Below are 14,351 nucleotides of genomic sequence, written 5' to 3' on the forward strand. Positions count from 1 at the left end.
CCCCTTCCTAGCCGATTCTCCCCACTTAGCTTGTCCCAGGAAAAGACCAGAAAAGAGGGTTCCCATTTCGCTCCCCAAACGCCCAGAAGGGCTGAGGGCTCCTTAAAGCCAGGGCCCACCGCCCGCGCGACCTCCCCGCGGAGGATCCCAAGCGCCCGCGCCGTCCGGCCCCTTCTCCTTGGCCTCCTCCTTGCCCGTCCGCCCCCGGCAGCCCCGGAAGCTGCGCGCCTGGCCCGCCGAGGCTACTCCGGCGCGCTGGGGACCGTGGCCGCCCCGGGCGGTACGCACACCCTCGGGGACCTCGGCTGGCAGATCCGCCGGGCAGTCCCGGATCGGCTAGACTCATCCCGGGCGAGCGAATCCGCCCACGCCCCCGACTCCAGGATGGCTAGGCAGGGCTGGCGCTTCGGGGTGGGGCTCGGCGGAGCTCGGGGCAGCGTCGGGGGTGGCAGGACAGGAGGCGGGGAGCTCCTTTGCTTGCTGTGTGCATTTCCAGCTCCGGGCTCCCCTTTGCTCGCTCGGGCCGGCGGGTCTCGCTCCGGCCGCGCGTCGCCGTCCCCACCCCCCGCGCGCCCGCGCCCTCGCTCGCCCAGCGCGCGTTCCTTGGGCGCCACCTCTTTGCGACTCGCTCACTTCTCCCGCAGGTTTGCCTGAGAGCGTGTGAACATTCCTCTGCTCGGCTTTCAACTCGCCTCCAACCTGCGCCGCCGGCCAGCATGCCTCCCCGCCCGTGAAGCCCAGCTGCCGCCGCCCCTCTGCGCCGCTATTAGCCCGCCCTCGCTGCCACCTGGCCCTCCTGATCGACGACACACGCACTTGAAACTTGTTCTCAGGGTGTGTGGAATCAACTTTCCGGAAGCAACCAGCCCACCAGAGGAGGTAGACAGACAGCTATGTATATATATGTGGGTCTCCCTACAAGTGGATCTGGAACAAGACGGCCTAGTTTGCAAAGAAGCTGACTTCGGAGGAGGAAACTTTCTTCTTTTTAGGAGTGGGTTAGCCCTGCTCCACGAACACAGGAGAACGGCCGGCCAGACTAATTAGACATTGCTGTGGGAGACGTGTAAACACGCTGCTCATCATTGATGCATATATAAAACCACTTCATTTTGGTTATTATTTCAGAGAAAGCGTCTCTGATTTTTTTTTTTTCCTCCCTTTTTGGTCCCTTTTGCCCGTGTGGTTTGGCAGCACAGTTGGAAGTAACTGGTTCCTAAATAAAGTAAGTGCTGAGGCTTCAGAAAGTTTTTTTTTTCTTTGCAACTTGGGAGATGTCCTTGATGTTGAAGAGGCTATTTGAGAGCAGGCTAAAAGGGGCGCGGGGTAGTTCGGGGAGATGGAGATTCTGAACTGACACTTCGGGCCCCTTTCCACTCTGTCGCAGGTCCAGAGATCGAGAGGATACGATGCTGCGGAGGCTGGTTCAGCAGTGGAGCGTCGCGGTGTTCCTGCTGAGCTATTCGGTGCCCTCCTGCGGGCGCTCGGTGGAGGAGCTCGGCCGCAGGCTGTAAGTGCCCCGTCCTCCCCACGGCGCCGGGAGAGGGCTGGGGAGGCCACTGGGAGAGGCCGCCAGGCTGGGGCGCTGCCGAGGGCTCGCAGCGGTCACTGATGCTCCTCGCCCGGGTTAGAGAGCGGGAAGATCCGGCTACCTGCCGGGGGCTGGGCCCGGGTCCTCAAACCCGGCGGGAAAACTGGTTGAACCTCCAGGGAACACAGGCAAGAGATAATTTTATGTTAGTTTCCATAAGAGGGAGCATTTTTTACAGAACCTCTTCTAGGCAAAGATCCTCTGTCTCTAGTGAAAGAAAACGGTTACTTTCAGGACCTAGGAAGGTTTTGAAACCCTGAGGATTCCAAGAGAGTTAGAGAACTCGGAGGAAGCACAGGGATCCAGGGGACATATGTCTGTATGCGCTTGTATACATACTGAATGTGGGTGGCAATTGGTGTGTGAAAAGCAAAAACCTTACATCTAATTTTATTGTGCGTGACATAATTTTAAGCATATAAAATGGGACTACATTACATAATAAAGGCATATTATATAAGAAAGTAGTAACAAGTTTGCAATGGCACAATTCCAACTTTAGTATCGATACCGTTCAGGAACGCTGGAGTGCTTGATTCCAAATTAATATCAGTGTGGAAACTTTTTTCCTTTGGAATCATGGCTAACAGTTCTTTAATCTGGAGCCACATCTGCATTGTAGACTGAAAACTTGTATTTTGAAATTATCATTTAGTGATTCTTTTAAGGATAATTTTGACTTTAAAAGTAATGGTACATTCAAGCACACCAGATAAATAGCACTGTGTTGTGTGACTGAAAAGGTGGGGGAGTGGTAGAGTAACGCTCTCTTCGTAATTCATTGGACCCAGCAATTCATTAATGTGTGTAACACTGTCTTTGGGTGATCTTTAAGCTGCAGACTCAGTGTTCAGGATGAGAAAACCATAAAGTTTGAGAACTGAGAAGAGTTTGACTCTGGAGAAGGAATTAAGGAGAATTTTTACACTAACGATAAAAATAGCAATATCTAATATTTACGATCAAATCCATGGTGCTTCCTTATAATTTCCCAAGGGTGTACAAAAAGGCAACAGTTTTATATGTGCCTTTGGTCTATTATTAGAGCAGAAAATCCTTAAATGAAATTACTTTAGACATGTTTGAGCCTTGGCACTAAAATGAAAATCTATTATGAATTTCCTTAGGCAAATTGTGTAGAACATTGTACTGAAGATAAAGCTGCATTGTACTCTTCAAATCAACATATTGCTGATGTATTTCTGAAAAATTGTCTTCAGACTTTTTGCTCATTTTGAGACTTGCGTTAAATTCAATTATTTAAAATTCATATGTAAATATAGATGAAGACTGAATTTTTAAAAGCATGCTTAAATGCTGTATTTATTTGGCCAAGAAATACTGTCTTGGAACACAGCCAATTTTTTCTTGAAAGTTGCTTAAGAAATACCTGTTTTCTCTTTTGAGAAACAGTAAATGGACCATGATTAAATCCACAGTAATGCATAAAAATGTGCTAATTGTCTTAAAGGCCATTTTTAACTCTTTCTTTGTTGCACCTTGCAAAATACACATCAAAAACCATTTAGCAGCCAAAGACTGTTATAGTTTTGTTTGTGGGTGAAATATAATATTGTAGTTAAACATACACACAGAATAGATGGTTATAAAACTACCACAAAACATTCTTATAGTTAATGGCTAATAGAGCATCACTTCACAGCCATGGTTTTTCACGGAGGCTGAAATCATCAGTAGATGAAGATGTCTCATCAAATGATTATAGTAAAATGGAGTTTTAAAAAATAAGTCATTATTTTTGCATTGCTGCCAAGTAACAGTAAAACAAAATATTAGTCTAATATTATGCTAAATCAACCTAGGTTCTTGAAAGAAACTTTAACACATAATCAAACCATGTCACTCTCCAATTACTTTCTACATCAAGTATTAGGGGAAGTGCTTTAGATGTTTTTCTAACTAGGGGCTAACTTTTAAAGAAGAGAAAACTGCTGCAATAATAAAACCATCAAGCCATGCAAAAGAGGAAATACAGATTTGTGAATCTTTTGGACCTGTGAGTCCAAAAGATTTTAATTAATGAAGCTAGAGCATGAGTAAGTTGGAAGGTGGGGCGTGTGAGCGTTCTTGTCCAGATGAACATGGCTTGCGGCAGGTGGCAACATTTGTGTTTAAGTTAGAGGGGGAACCCCAGCAGATTCAGAAACCTAAAACATCATGGCTGATTTGTTGGGGAGCCAGACTGGGGCTATTCTACTTACTGAAAAGCATAACTTTCGACTGAGTCATTTGGGTTGGAAGAGACTTCTGGTGAGTCATCTTAACTCTAACACCCTAACCCTGACTCTTCCCTGGACCACAGAACTTTTCTTCTCGAACCCAAGCTCCTTCCTTAGAAGTCTAGCATCAGCATAAGCATGTTGCTTCTTCCTGTCCTGAAAGGAATTTCCATCACCATTTGTTCCCTGTGTTCCTTGATAGCGCATTAGAAATTTAATCTTCTCTGAAAACTCCCTTAAGAATGATTTTTCCTTAAGACAGAAGAGCTATATTTTGACTGAATTTAGAGTTATCTATCTATGTTAATCATTTTCCTCACATTTTTGCAATTTCTTTTACAATAATCAAAGGAGACCATGAACATTACATACTTGTTTTTCTATGTTGGAGCTTAAGTATGTAATAGATGCCACGTGAACTATTGTGCCATAATGTTTACAGACATATAGAGCAATGGTCTATTATCGAGGCCATATTTACAACTTAAATATTTCAGAATTATCTAAATTGAAAGCCTTCTTAATCTGAACTTAATATTCATTACCTGTGTATATCTAATTTGTACATACTAGTCATTTATCCTTGAGTCTGTTCATGTTTTATGTTGAAAATAAATAGAACACTCTATGGACCTTATTCCCTGTTGACAATAAAGATACTATAATATTCCTAATCATCTAATGCAGTTGCCCAATCAGAAATTCATTCTTCACAATAGTTTAAATGCAGACGCCTTGAACTATTAAGTAAATTATGAAACAGCATTTCAGATTTAGCATTTTAAAAATCCATGTTTTTAAATATATTAGCAATTACCCTTAAAAAGCAGAGAGGATGTTTGTACGTCACAAGAGATGAACTATTTTAAAATGGACAAAGTTGTGCCATAAGATAGAAAGATCACTCCTTTTCCCATGAGAACCATCCTGGGAAAATGCAGTGCTTGAGTTAAGAAGGCACTGTGACTCACTGTTGACAGGCTGGCCAAGATGAGAGGCATATATGCCAGTCAGAGGGGGCATGAGCAATGTGGCTTGATTAGAACAGACCAACCATTAAAAGTTTTGGCTTCAGGTTAAGTTAGAATGGGCTTTTTATACATTTGGAGAGCAATACCAATGGGGGTGGATATCTGCCAGAAATTGAGAAAAAAATAAAATCCTCAAATACTATAAATGATCACTGGTTAAGAACTTTATAATGTGACATTTTGCTAAAAGATACTTATTAAACTGCAGTGCTTATGAAATATGCAATTATATCGGTCCCATTCTTTTAAAATGTCATTATAGGACATAAATATATTGTACAAAAGCCACAAATTTGTGGATTATTAAGTTCCCAGAATACTAAGTATTGCCACAAAGTAAGTGAATTTTAATCTAGTCACATGTGGCACCTTTAAAAAGGAAGAGAGACTCCTTCATGCCTCATTTAAACCAGGCTCCTGTTAAATTCCTTTCCATTAAGTCATGTCTTTTTTGAACAAGCTACATGACTTAAAGTCAGTCCACACACTAAAATACTAAAAGGAAGCTGGCATTCCAGCTATAAGATCCAGAGAAATAATGACTGTTCTTTCGTGTTTTACCATTCTTTGATTCAAAGTATAACTAGACAATCTCTCATTCCCTCAATAATAATTCAAACTTTAGGCATCCTAGTTCTTTATTTTGGTAATGAAAATGGACTTCTTGGGGCAATAAGCTTGGTCTTCAAGGAAACTGATAGACTGCTGTTCATTTGCCCATTGTCGTGGTTCCCACCACAGGCTTTTTACTCTGTGTCTTTCCTTTCTGGTTTTCTCAACATACACTTCAACTTCAGCAGAAGGAAGGGATGAGGAAGGTGAAAGCAGTCTTGGTTTTAGAATCAGAACTCATTTGTGAGGCACTGGTTCTGCCTGGTTTCTGGTTTCATCATGTGGACAAGGGAGAGGCATTTGATCTCTCTGAATCTTACTTTCCTCAACTATAAAATGAGGATAATGCCACTTATTATTGTCATATTTCTCTGAGGAGTTAAAGAAGTTGTAATAGTGAAAGCAATACAGAACTCAGATACCATTGTGTCAAGGAAGTAAGAATACACGGTATTGCCCTGTGAAATACCCTCAGATACTTTTGAAAATGAGCCGCTTCAGAGGATTTTCAGTGGTAGAAATTGGCAGAGTTGAAGTAGGCATGACTGATTAATGTAATCTTTAAATATGGTTAACATTGTACATACAAACTAATGAAAGAATTCGTGCATGGACATTTAAGCAAGAGTCAGAGCGTCATCTGAAAAGATTGATAGCAAATTAGCTTATTCTTTTTCACTGTATTTTTATGTGTTGTTTAAATAGAAAAGTCATTTTATTTCTATCCCTAGAGATAGTTTTAAGACGAAGAATAAGTAGAAAAGGTGAATATCTTAAGTACTAAGGATAATACCCTCTGAAATTTTAAATCTTTTTAAAAAAGATATACAGAAGAAATAGAATGATCTCTCTTAATTTAAACACACAAAGAAACCCATTTTTAAAAGACCACCCACTACTTTACAGAAAATTATGCATGCTCTCTCTGACAGTTGGCCTTCCAATATAAGTTCTTGGTAGCCTGTAGCCTAATGTGTTGAAATTCAGTCTGTTAGGTGGTTTCCTAGACAGGCTTCACTGCTCACCTTATCCTTCAGTCTTTGTTTGCTTTTACTTTTACAGCTCGCTCTTCTTTCAGATTCGGTATTATTATTTTCTTAGTGGGGGAGCAGTGTGTGTGTGTGTGTGTGTGTGTGTGTGTGCGCGCGCGCGCGCGCACGTGCACGCGTGCATGCGCACACACGTGAACGCGCACACCTTGGATGAGTACTCAGGTAGAAGCAGCCTCCTTTTTATTTCCCAGGCTAGGACTTCTGGATTTATTTCCCCAATATAACTGAAAAAACGTGAAAAGCAATTTAGTGGTTTCTGTCCATTTCTGAGAATAACTGAATCATATTTAAATTGAGAAGGGAGCATAGAAAACACTGAATCTGACCCATTCCTTTTAAGCAGCTGGGCGCCACTAGGCCCAAGAATGTTTGTGTTGTCACCAAGGGCACAGATCTAGTGAGTGGCAAAACTGGGACTCTAGGCTAGAGCCTGTTAATTGCCCTTCCCACTGTCTCCCCTTCCCTGCTCAGAGAGCTTGCTCCTCTTCCAGCTGTACCCTTTATAAGACCAACTAGAAAACTGAAGGGCTTTCCTTATATCTTTGTGGTCTGTACCAACAACTAAAATTTCATTGTTTTTCTTATCTCCTGCTATTTTTTCATTAAAGCAAAAGAGCTGTGTCTGAACATCAGCTCCTCCATGACAAGGGAAAGTCCATCCAAGACTTACGGCGACGATTCTTCCTTCACCACCTGATCGCAGAAATCCACACAGCTGAAATCAGAACTACCTCGGAGGTTTCCCCCAACTCCAAGCCTGCTCCCAACACAAAGAACCACCCCGTGCGATTTGGGTCTGACGATGAGGGCAGATGCCTAACTCAGGAAACCAACAAGGTGGAGACATACAAAGAGCAGCCACTGAAGACACCCGGCAAGAAAAAGAAAGGCAAGCCTGGAAAACGTAAGGAGCAGGAAAAGAAGAAACGGCGGACTCGATCAGCCTGGCTAAACTCTGGTGTGGCTGGGAGTGGGCTAGAAGGGGACCATCTGTCTGACATCTCCGCAACATCGCTGGAGCTCAATTTCCGGTAATTGGCTTCCTGGCCCAGAGCCTCCCCATGGCCCTGTCGCCAGGGTTGTGTAGCTTCACTACAGTCTTAGCTTGGACAAACCTTTCTGCCTCCCTATCAATCCCTCCTTAAAGATGACAAAACCAGAGTGGCTCAGAATATTGACTGACTTAAAGCTCTGTCCTCCTACCATCTCAACACACACAGGGGATTAATAAGCTGTTTCTCTTTCTCTGCTGTTGTACTCCCCAATGCCAATCCTTTAGTCCTCCACTAAATAATTTCACTTCTTATTCACGCTTCAGAAGCTAGTGACCACCTTCATTATTGGCTAGAGAAGTGGATTTATGATTCTCCCACTCTCATACCTTGGCAAACTTTCTTGATCATTTTTCATTTCTTAGCCTTTTTTTTTTTCACTTCAGGCGAGAACATAGAAGGCTTTGATATGATCTACAAATAGGGAACAATATCTTACCATAAACAGTTCTAAGCTGTTCACGTTTTTATTTAAGTAAATGTATTTAAATATTTAATTTAAATATATTTAATTTAATAAATTAAAATTTTTAAACACACACTTTAAATTTATTTAAGTAAATTTAACTCTAGTGTCTACTTGCTAATGAGAAAAATCATGATTTCTGAATATTTTTAAGTAATGGCTTGACAAGGCTATGTATATTTTTATATACATATATGTATGTACGTATTTTATATACATATATGTATATAAAATACGTACATACATATATATGTAAATATACATGTAAATATATATGTAAATATACATATATGTGTAAATATACATGTAAATATATATGTAAATATACATATATACATATATGTATATTTTTATCCCCAGGCAAGCTGAAATAATTTTTCTAGGGCATTGTAGTAGGAATAATAAAACTTCACATCTATGTGGCCTGTTTATCTTTAGCTCACAGATGCAGGTAGTAATGACATTCACAGACTTTGGAGACAAATACCTTAGGTTCAAATTTTGGGTCGGAACTTTAAAGTTCACAACCTTGGACAAGTTACTTGGTCTAAGATTCACTTTTCCCTTCTCTGCAATGAAAATAATAATTGTAATAACTTCACTGGCTTGGGTGAAGATTAAATGAGAATACATGAGTTAAATGTCTGTTATATAGTAAATGCTCAATAAATTTTCACTTCTTGTTTGGTGCTTTTATATATAATTCTGATTGTTCATTCCATCTATCTATACTGGTCTTTGAACTAGAAAAACAAGATATTCCATGGTTAAAGGACCTGAGCAGTCCTGGGAACTGGGATAGGTAGTCCTCAGACTGTATTTATTTCCCTATTTCCTGACACTTATACCAGTGTCGTGTTAGTGCTGCCCTCTTGATCTATGCATGTCCACTGATAGGATCCTTTTTTTGTTTTTTACTTTTCAGTACAGCACTTCTGTGGGGTTTGAAAGAAAGAGGAAAACCACACGAGAATGCGTCACATGCAGCTAATGATCTCATTATTTAAGGAGTCCTCTGTCACTTCTCCAGTTCTCTCCTCTGACTAGAAATAAGATTACAGAGTGATGTTTCAAAGGGGAGTTTGAACCTATTTACTATCGCTTCTCTCTTTAAGTTGACAAAACTCATCATTAAATAGCATATAAAATATTTATATTGGATAAGTAGTACAGCTTCAGAAATCAATGGGCAATGGCACTAGAGAAATCTTTAGTACAGTGAATGTCCTATTCTGCAAGTATTTAATGGATCTATAAGGGGTAACAAACCTTATGAATTTTGGCTCAATGCAGATAGTCAGAGTATTTTAAGGTATGATCCTAACTGTACTTATTTATAATGAATGCAAGGACTCTATTGCCAGAACCTATTTTTAATCTGTTCCCTCTTTGAGAGAGAGCGAGAGAGAACAGAAGTATGAAGTATACATAATTTTTATGGATTTTATTCATTTAAAATTTTCAGTGTGCTTAAGTATCTAGAGAATTAATGAAAAATCAGCACTCATCAATTATTATTCCAAAGCTTCCCTAAGTTAAAGTAGATCTAGTGAAAATTAGGCAGTGGCCTAATCAAATCCAGACCTAGGACTGAAAGAAATAGAATGTTTCTGCTTCTCCTCTCTATTCCCTGGTTGTGAGGAGCGTTCATGGAAAGCACTGTTTGTTTGGCAGCCAGATGTTGGCACTCTCCCAATACAACCCAACAGAGGCGCAGGGAAGAGTGGGGAAATTTAGAAGTGTATTGATGAGAACATATGGGGCCATGCAACTTGTGTAATACAAATAAAATCTTTTCAGAATAACTACTTTATAGTTTTATAGGCAACTAAACTTTTATTAATGTTCTCTCTTTAGTCTCTTTGCATTATTATATGATGATCTGAGAGGTCTGATGATATGACAAGCATGAACTTTATTCTAATATATATAGTAGTTCTTAATAGAAACTACTGAAGTAAAACTGTCAGGTTTCTCTTTGAAACCATTCGGGGTATAGCTTTAAATTTTAGAAATTACACTTTGGAATTTTTCATGTTGCAAATGAGATGTCCAGATACAGTTGGACTCATTTTGTTGAGACTATATATTTTGCCTTGGTAAATATTTATTTAAAAACAATATACAAGCTTTTCAGTATTCAAAAGAGCTAATACTCTAAAGCATCATACACACACATGTAATAAACATACACACATACTTTTAGGCTGTGTTATATTTTTTACTTGGCTATTCCAATACATGCCTTTGTTAAAGTCTCAGAAGGAAGGATAACGAGCAAGCTGGTGGGGCAGCGTGAAATATAATTAAATGATCTTTTCCTTGGTCCTTATTTATTCCTTTTTTCTTTCTTTCCTTCTCATAAAATAATTGTTCAAGTACTATTCATTCTCTCCTTAGTTGTGCTATTTTATACCTTTAAATCCATTGATCCTTTTTCTCTAATTTAAAATAGGCCTTTTGCAATTTCTAATGCAAGATCCATTTAAAAAAAAAAACAGCAGAGTGAGAAATAATTGTATCTTAATTTTGGCTTCAAAAACTAAAATCCAATGACAGTTTCATTCGTTAATGTTTAAGGACAACTAAGAAAATGATAGGTATCATTAAATCATCAACCAAACATACTCTATTTAATTACACATCTTTCTAACATTTACCCCCAAGTCACACACTTTAGACTACCCTTTATCTTAGCAACAGAGTGGCCAAATGAGAACCTGGAAAAACAAACAACCTGTGGATCACGTACATCAGGCATCACTGGGGGAATAAACTTCTAAACAAGGTGTATTTGATGATGAATTGCACAACCGAGCTTTATTTCCAACTTCTCAAATATGTCCTTTCTCATCCCCAACTTGCCAATTGGCAGCTTTGGAAAATTCTCACAGGGTCTCCTTTATCTGACAGAGTATACTTAGAAATGCAAGCCTTCTTCCTGCTGTGCTACATTGACCATTTGATCAGATTAACTATTCTGTAGCAGAAGTTCTAGAGAGTCAGGTGGATCCCGCAGGAACTTCTTGTAAAACATATTTACAAGAAGTCCCCTGAATCTCTTTCCATTGTGATTCTATGTTTCCTAATTCATACACTTTATTTTAGTCTCTTCGTTTGTAAGGAAAATTAACCTATTTTCTTCTTTTCCTTCCTTCTCTTTGCAGGAAGCATTGAAATTTTTGCAAAGAACTTCAGAGGACATATTGCAGGATTCTGTAATAGTGAACATATGGGAAGTATTAGAAATATTTATTATCTGTAAATACTGTAAATGCATTGGAATAAAACTGTCTCCCCCATTGCTCTATGAAACTGCACATTGGTCATTGTGAATATTTTTCCAAGGCTAATCCAATTATTATTATCACATTTACCATAATTTATTTTGTCAACTGATGTATTTATTTTGTAAATGTATCTTGGTGCTGCTGAATTTCTATATTTTTTGTAACATAATGCACTTTAGATATACATATCAAGTATGTTGATAAATGACACAATAAAGTGTCTTTATTTTGTGGTTGATCTTAATGAATGCCTAAATATAATTATCCAAACTGATTTTCCTCTGTGCATGTAAAAGAGCAGTATTTTAAATTTGTAAAGAACGTCTAATAAAATATAATCTAAATTACATCATGACTCAATGGTGAATTGCATCCTTTAAGATGTCTAGTAGGAGGAATACAATGTAATTTTTAAACTGTATTTCATATGGTCTTAAGTTTAATAAGTTTACACTGGTACGTATTTCAAATTTTCACATTGGCGTTTAGTTAAAAATCACTTAAAATGTATTTTATCTAATATCTAAGTTCAATCCAATAGAATGGCTGAACTATTTAGACATCATTTTATGAAGTACATCCAATTTGAAGTGAAGATGGAAGAAAGCAGGAAAAAAAAGAGAAATCAGGAGAAAGATTAATAAAACTTAATCCAGAGAGTCAGCCAGAACTGGAAAAAAAAAAAGGGAAGAGAAATAGATCAGGAACTTTAAGGATAAAGGTAATTTTAACCAGTGTAAAGTTTAATGTGAGAGAGCTTGCTCTTATTTGAAACAATAATAAGCATAAAAGAGCTACTTGAGAATTTTACCTGTTATCATTTCCTACCAGAGAAAGGAGAGAGATTCAGGTTTGGGAGGTACGTGACAACTCAAAAAGCCTTGGAAGGTGAAGATTGCTTTCCTGTGATATCACAGTTCCAGGGACAACAGTTGCAAATAGCATGGGTGGAACACCATACTCAATCTCTTTTCCATTTTGAGTATCATCCTACTTGCTCCTACCTCTATGTTCAGATGAAACACATGCATCTTTCCTTCTACAGAAATTTTTTTCTTTAACTATCTTCAGCTTAGGACACATCAAAAAAACACAGTACAACAAAACAAAAAGCCTATGAATCAAGCAAGCACATATTTACTAAGTATTCCGTTTATGCCCAATATCATGTTAGATACTCGTCAGATGTTTGGGTAATGCACAAGAAGTAAAATGTTTTAACTGCCCTCAAGACTCACTCATTCCAATGGGTAGACTATACATGCATATACCTAAAACAACTAAACACTATTGTCAAGAAACTACGAAATAATACAAAAGTCTATCAACATTTTTAAAAAGGAAAAAAAAAAACAATCTGAGCTGGATGTGAATACGATAATGTTTTGGGAAGGAATATTGAATTTATTCATATTTTCACCTGAGTCCTATAGCCTTCAAAATCGGACCCATCTTGCTATTTTCTGATAATTCTGAACCTGTGTTGGTAAGAAATATGAGAATTTGTTCTTAGCCTCTCTTATGAATTTGTTGGAGATGGTTTTTACACCTAAGGAATATTCAGAAGGCCGATACAGTAAACCTTTATATACTAAATGTGTATAAAGCACCTACTCTAGAGTACCTTGAAAACATATAACTACATTTTGCAAAACCCCATCTGAAATTCTAAATCATGAAATTACACCAAATCCCAAGTTTTCACATGAAAAATAAATGTTTTTTAAATACTAGCTTAATAAATACTTAGACATTAGGTCAAGGAAGCATCAGATTCAAGTCATCTTTTAAGTTTTTCTTCACGAATAGCCCATCCCTGAAAAGAAAAGGGGGACGAAGGAATGTGGGGATTAATAGTTATCAATTCTCATCAAAGCATTATTAATACAATTATTGCCTTTAGTCATACCCTAAGTCTTCTGGTAATGATAAGGAGTAAAACCATAGAAAAAGGAGTGGAGTGCAAAGATGAAGGAAGCAAAATAACTTTGGAAAAATTGTCATTTTTGTGACATTGTCATTTTCTATAAAAGAAAAACTGAAATACACTATGTAAGATAATGCGTTTAAATGTAAATAAACTCCTAGCAAATTGCAGTTTAAGTGAATATGGTTCATCTTGACTTAAGTAATGTTTATAAAGCAGTAACAATTTAAATAAAGATAAGTTGGACTAAGTATTCTGGAATTTTAAGAAAATAAAACGTAATCTGCTAACTTGCCACTACCTTCCTCAAATTTTATTCAGACAAAAGTTTGGTATTTCATTACACCTAATATGTATTTAAAGCTATTGTGGAGTCCAACTCCAAAAGATAAGTAGTGATACTTAAGTGTGAAAACCCCATTCCTTTCTTCTGTATTTTCTCAGCCATCATTGTAAAACAGGTACGTTCTAAAGACTTCTGCTTGCAATGCAGCAAACATATTCAGAGCAACGTGAAGTTATGAACCAAGATCAATGCTGGCATTATTGGTCCTGAAAATTTTTAAAGTCAATTTTGGCATCTCCCTTCCTCATTACAAAAATTAGTTTGGAATGCAGGCAGCATCAGAGAAATATGGAGAAACTGAAGCTTTTCTTGGGAGAAAGCATAATCATATACCCTGATGATTAAGAAGTCAGTTTTAACTTTCCATTACCTATTCTGAGTACCAGTTGAACAAAGCAGCTATTAAAATTTCTGTATCTACCATACAAGGACAAAGAGAATCAACCTTTTTAAAATAAAAAAGCTCTTTCTAATACACTATATCATGAACCCAACAAAAAGAACAAAATCAAGTACAACTGCAATTTTATAGGCAATTCATTAAATACTGAGATGTGGCTTAATAAGTGTGCATTAGTGCTTAAAGAGCACAGTTAATGCTTTTTGTAAGAAATTTTGAAATACATCATCACAAGGAGGTATCAACTTTAGGATAATCTAGAGTTTAATTCTAGAGTATCCTAGAGTTTAATTGCTATTTTTCCCCTCCGGCCACAAAATCCATGAAAAAACAGAACCAGCTGT

At 38.2% G+C, this 14,351-nt stretch overlaps 1 protein-coding gene across 2 annotated transcripts; it reads left to right on the forward strand.

Annotated features, from left to right (window-relative positions):
• Positions 1-632: 632 nt before the first annotated feature.
• On the forward strand, positions 633-11,681 carry PTHLH (parathyroid hormone like hormone). Of its 2 annotated transcripts, none has more exons than XM_039882437.1 (4): positions 633-879; positions 1,388-1,510; positions 7,135-7,557; positions 11,212-11,681. In XM_039882437.1, the coding sequence occupies exons 2-4, from the start codon at positions 1,410-1,412 to the stop codon at positions 11,219-11,221; spliced, it is 534 nt and encodes a 177-aa protein (XP_039738371.1). In that variant the 5' UTR covers positions 633-879; positions 1,388-1,409; the 3' UTR covers positions 11,222-11,681. The 2 variants fall into 2 exon arrangements, with proteins under 2 accessions (XP_039738371.1, XP_039738372.1); XM_039882438.1 differs by lacking the exon at positions 633-879 and adding an exon at positions 1,174-1,224.
• Positions 11,682-14,351: the final 2,670 nt, after the last annotated feature.

This window comes from Pteropus medius, unplaced genomic scaffold, assembly GCF_902729225.1.
Source record: "Pteropus medius unplaced genomic scaffold, Ma_sr-lr_union100, whole genome shotgun sequence".
NCBI classification, from domain to species: domain Eukaryota; kingdom Metazoa; phylum Chordata; class Mammalia; order Chiroptera; family Pteropodidae; genus Pteropus; species Pteropus medius.

Bases quoted from the DNA above. Each gene is read 5' to 3' on its own strand.
- PTHLH (XM_039882437.1), top strand. From the start codon at position 1,410: ATGCTGCGGAGGCTGGTTCAGCAGTGGAGCGTCGCGGTGTTCCTGCTG. The intron at 1,511-7,134 runs GTAAGTGCCCCG...TTTTCATTAAAG, and splicing joins GAGGAGCTCGGCCGCAGGCT to CAAAAGAGCTGTGTCTGAAC.